The sequence below is a fragment of the Passer domesticus genome, chromosome W (genome assembly GCF_036417665.1).
Source record: "Passer domesticus isolate bPasDom1 chromosome W, bPasDom1.hap1, whole genome shotgun sequence".
Classification (NCBI taxonomy): Eukaryota; Metazoa; Chordata; class Aves; order Passeriformes; family Passeridae; genus Passer; species Passer domesticus.
Window position 1 is genome coordinate 2656387 of NC_087511.1, and position 5497 is coordinate 2661883.

Below are 5497 nucleotides of genomic sequence, written 5' to 3' on the forward strand. Positions count from 1 at the left end.
GTTATGACCAGATATACCTTGTCCAGCTACAGACCAGATGCACTGTGACAGAGGCCGTCTTGGGCAAAGTGATCATGAAATGGCAAAGGTTTTTGATTGTTGGAGAAGTAAGGAGGGGAATCAGCAGAGCTGCCATATTGCACTTCCAAAGGGCAGACTTTGGCCTGTTTAGGAGGCTGGTTGACAGAATCCCTTGGGAGGCAGTCCTGAAGGGCAAAGGGGTCCAAGAAGGCTGGACATGCTTCAAGAAGGAAATCTTAAAGTTACAGGAACAGGCCGTCCCCATGGGCAGAAAGACAAGCCAGCAGGGAAGAAGACCAGCCTGGCTGAACAGAGAGCTTTGGCTGGAATTCAGGAAAAAAAGAGGGAGAGTTTCTGACCTTTGGAAGAAGGGGCAGGACACTCAGGAGGACTAGAGGGCTGTCATGAGGTCATGTAAGGAGAAAATTGGAAGGGCTAAAGCCCAGCTAGAATTTAATCTGGCAACTGCTGAAAAGACAAAACAAAATGCTTTTACAAATGCAGCAGCAACAAAAGGAGGGCCAAGGAGAATCTCCATCCTTTATTGTGTGTGTGGGGAAACATAGTGACAAAGCAGGAGGAAAAGGCTGAGGTACTTAATGATTTCTTTGCCTTAGTCTTTAACAGTAAGACCAGTTGTCCTCAAAGTACCCAGCTCACTGATCTGGAATGCAGAAATGGGGAGCAGAATGAAATCCCAATAATCCAGGAAGAAACTGTTGGTGACCTGCTATGCCATTTAGACACATATAAGTCTATGGGGATAAATGGGATCCACCCAAGGGTACTGAGGGACCTGGCAGAAGAGCTCACCAAGACACTTTCAAACTATTTACCAGCAGCCCTGGTCAACCAGGGAGGTCCTTGTTGACTGGAAGTTGGCAGATGTTGTTAGCGTTCAGGAACACATAATCACAGAATGATTATATGCAGGTGCTTTTATTGAAGAGCTCTGGGTGTCAGGGGTACAGACCCAAATCTGACTCCGCCATGGGTTCGGGATGAAGATGTTTTTATATTCTATCATTATATAACTTACATATTAATTATTAAACTTACATTGTTCTATTGTATACATTGATTTCATCCAAGCATAGGTTTCTCGTGATCCCCCTCAAACCCTTGAACATAGTTTCTCATGATTCTTCTTACGATTAAACAATAATTATACCTAAACAATCATCACATCTAACAATTATATCATTTATCATATACTGGTTACGCAGGTGCAATTTCACATGATCTGGCAAACACAAGGCCTAATGTTTCCCAGGGCCTATTTTAACATTTTCCCAGGGCCTACTAAGCCTAGCTTTCTTTCTAACTCCCCAAATTTTCTATGATTTTAAAATATTTTACTATCATTTCCCCCTTTGAAAGCATTTTTACTTCACTATAAGTGCAAATGTTTTCACTTGATACAGTCCTTTGTTTCTGGGTCTATACTTGATGTTCTTCCAATCCATGATTGATGTAAACATTGTCACGGGTGCTGTCACAAACTGGAGAACCAGAGGATGGTGGGTGTGGATCTTGTGTCAGTGCCTTTATTATTTTTCGGTTCCAGGATGTTTTCTTCTGTATTTCTCCCTTTAAGATGCTGTAAACTAACCAAATTGCTGAGAATACAATTAGTAAGATTATCACACTCTCAATGATAGATTTAATCCATGAACTCACATTCCACCCTAACCCTTTGAAGATTTTGCCTAACCAGCTCGTAGTCAAATACTTTTGCTCTTCTTGTGCTTCATGCTCTATTTGTTTCAACTGATTGATGTCATATTCTACATCTGCAGTTACATTTGGGATGTGGATGCAGCAATGATCAATCCGTCCCTTTAAAAACCCACACACTCCATGCTCTTTCAGGAGTAACAAATTACGATTTTGTAAAGTCATTTTTGTGGTAGCCTGTAATTGTACGTTTAGTTCTTTAAATCCTTTCCGGGTGACTCTTGCCAGTCTATCTACCTGACCTGTAAGTTTGTATAGCATTTCTCTACTCTGATAGTTTGCTATAGGACCAAGCAAAGACTCTAGGGCCCACCCAAATTTCACTCCACTAGAGGGTTCTTGCAAAGTGTCATCTTGATTTTCATTGTCTAGAATTTCTCGTCTTGTTCTTATCTGCAGAAGTTCATGTTCTCCATTAAATAGGGACTTTTTCCAAATTGGACATAAGGTAGGGAGGCCCAAAGTAATTTCTTTTACTTTCCCATCTACAGGCAGATGTGTTGTCCAGGTACCATCGCTTGTTGCCCATACAAATTGTCCTGGACTTTGGATTGTACTCTTGGTACATCCTACGATTATTTTGTAATCCACTTTACCTTGTTTATGTTTGATCCCTCTGCAGGCGCAACCAATTTGTAGGGCTATTACTTGTTTCTGATTGTACCTCTCTCTAATTCTAGAATGAAGAGTGGTTAGTTGATAGTTTTGCATTCCACATCCCAAAGACAGTAATAATCATAAAATTAGCATTGGCACAATTACTGATAACATTCTCGAAGCAATTAAACACATCTTATCTGCAGTCTTGTTGGTTCCACAGTTTACACAGTCTGTGATCTGGGATGGATTTTCTTCACTCGGGTATAGTGAATCCAGGGGTCCACAACGGCTACTTTGACTGCTGTAAAGGTGGTCAACAGTACCTGATGGGGTCCAGCCCACTTTTCTTTCAGCAGTTCTTCGTTCCAATTTTTAATGTACACCTCATCTCCCGGATGTATGTCATGAACTGGATTCTCGAGAGTCAGCGGCCTATTCCACACGAGGACGCTCCGGAGTCGAGCTAAAGTTTTCCCGAGAGATAGAACATAATCATACACGTCCTGCTTTCCCGTGACATGTACATTTGGGTTAGGCTCAGGAGATTCATATGGTTTCCTGTACAATATCTCATAAGAACTGACTGACATCCCACTCCTAGGCTTTATCCGAATCCTCAACAGTGCTATTGGCAAAGCCTGGGGGCACTGCAATTTGGCTTCTTGGCATATTTTACTGATTTGCCTTCTCAGTGTCTGATTCATCCTCTCTACTTGTCCACTTGACTGGGGTCTTCACGGTGTGTGGCGATCCCAAGTTATTCCCAGCAATCTACTTACTTCTCTTACTATTGTAGCTATAAAATGGGGCCCCCTGTCTGATGATACCCCTAGGGGTACCCCGAACCTGGGAATAATCTCTTGTAGTAACCACTTAACTGTTTCCTTTGCTTGGTTTGTGCGGCAGGGAAGGGCTTCTGGCCATCCAGAAAATGTGTCAACCCCCACTAACAGGTATTTGTATCCTCGAGTACTTGGCAACTCTACAAAATCTACCTGCCAATAGTCTCCTGGCTCCATTCCTATCCAAATCCTTCCTAGCTGTGCCTGCCGTCTAGCCACTGGGTTGTTTTTCAAGCAGATGTCACATTTTAACATTACTGATTTTGCCATTGTTAACATCCGTACCGAGATTAAACTTCGCTTTAGCAATTTTACCAATGCCTCTGCACCCCAATGACATTTGTTATGTTTAATTTGTATAACTTCTCTCATTATCAAGGGGGGTACCACTATTTGTCCTTGTGCAGTCACATACCACCCTTCTAAATTGTCACCATGATATTTTCTGAAAAAACCTTTGCCAGGATTTTCTCCTGAGGAGCTGAGGAGCCTCAGGAAAGAAATGGAAACAATAACTATCTGCTGCTGTGGAATGCAACAGGTGCACCTGTGATTGGTGGATGTTGGTTGTTTCTAATTAATGGCCAATCACAGTCAGCTGGCTCAGACTCTTGAGAGTCACAAGTCTTTGTTATTCATTCCATTTTTGTTCTTTCTAGCCTACTGATGAATCCTTTTCTCTCTATTATTTTAGTACAGTTTTAGTGTAGTATTGTAATATAATATATATCATAATATAATAAACCAGCCTTCTGAAACATGGAGTCAAGATTCGCATCTCCACACATGGGGTATCCACCACACTGAATCCTTTTGTGCATTTAGCAAACGTCCCAATCTCTCATCTTCTACTGAATACTTTGGTTTTGGAGGGAAATTGAATCGAGATACATTAAGCTTTAAAGGTATCAATGACACTGTTGTTTTCACCTCTCGAGCAACCTGTCGGGATGTCCAGTCTGCCTTTCTATTTGCCTCACAGATTTTGGAGTTTCATGATTGGTGTGCTTTACAGTGCATAATTGCCACTTGTTCAGGTTTTTGTACTGCTTTTATCAATTGCAGGACTGCATCTTGATGTTTAATATGCGTACATTGAGAAGACAATAGTCCTCTTTCTTTCCACAGTGCTTTGTGTACATGGCACCACTCCAAAAGCATACTTTGAGTCAGTCCATATGTTTACCCTTTTCCCTTCATTTAATTCTAGTGCCCTGGTTAAGGCAACCAGTTCTGCCTTCTGGGCAGATATGTTTGGTGGTAATGCTCTTGCCTCCACTACTGTACTGACTGTTGCTACCGCATATCCAGCGTATCTGGTTCCATTCTCCACGAAGCTGCTCCCATCTGTGAATACTTCCCACTCTGGCTGCTCTAGTGGGACGTCTTTCAGGTCTTTTCTTGCTGAATAGGTGTACTCTATTACTTCTACACAGTCATGCTCTAATGGGCCTTCTTCAGTTGTGGTACCTAGAAACAAAGCTGGATTCAAAAGGTTAGTTGTTTTTTAATGTGACATCATCCTGCTCAGTCAGGATTACCTGGAATTTTATCATCCTGCTTGGAGATAGCCAAGGGCTCCCCTTCTGCTCTAAGACAGTGGTTACCATGTGTGGTACATAGACATCTATGTGTCTTCCCATAGTGAGCTTCCTGGCTTCTTGTATCAGCATCACAGTGGCTGCGACTGCCTGCAGACATGAAGGCCACCCGGCACTTACATTGTCAAGTTGTTTGGAAAAATAGCCCACCGGCCTTTTCCAGCTTCCTAGACATTGGGTCAGGACTCCCAGTGCTAGGTGCAGCCTTTCATGTACAAACAGCTGAAAATCTTTAGACAGATCAGGTAACCCTAATGCTGGAGCAATTGTCAGTGCATCCTTTAATTTTAGGAAGGCTTCTTTCTGTGGTTTGCCCCAGGTGAATGGCTGAGTCTTCTGGGCTTCATACAGGGGTTTCGTAATCAGTCCATAGTCCACGATCCACAGGCATCCCACCAGCCTGAGCATCCGGGCTCTGGCACTAGCACAAATACTGGCTACGGTTAGTACCTAATTTCATTGCCCTTAGTGCACAAATTTCAACATCCCCTGGTAGATCACAGTCCTGGCAATTTGATCACATTTCCCCCCCTCTGGCATAACTTTATAACCTCCCATTCCCCAGTGAATTTAAAATCTCGATGGTTACCTTTATGCAGGTTGCTTTTTCTTCTGTAGCTATTAGTATATCATCACAACTACAACAGGTATTGGTCAACTCGGTACTTGTCTCTCGTACTTGCCCATTCTCAGTCC

The 5497-nt window shown here is 42.6% G+C and overlaps 1 protein-coding gene across 1 annotated transcript; it reads right to left on the reverse strand.

Moving 5' to 3' along the window:
* Positions 1-4193: 4193 nt before the first annotated feature.
* LOC135289190 (uncharacterized) lies at positions 4194-5209 on the reverse strand. The gene is given in 3 exon segments (XM_064402624.1): positions 4194-4346; positions 4348-4707; positions 4709-5209. Coding segments are annotated over 3 exon segments (1014 nt in total).
* Between the last annotated feature and the right edge of the window lie 288 nt (positions 5210-5497).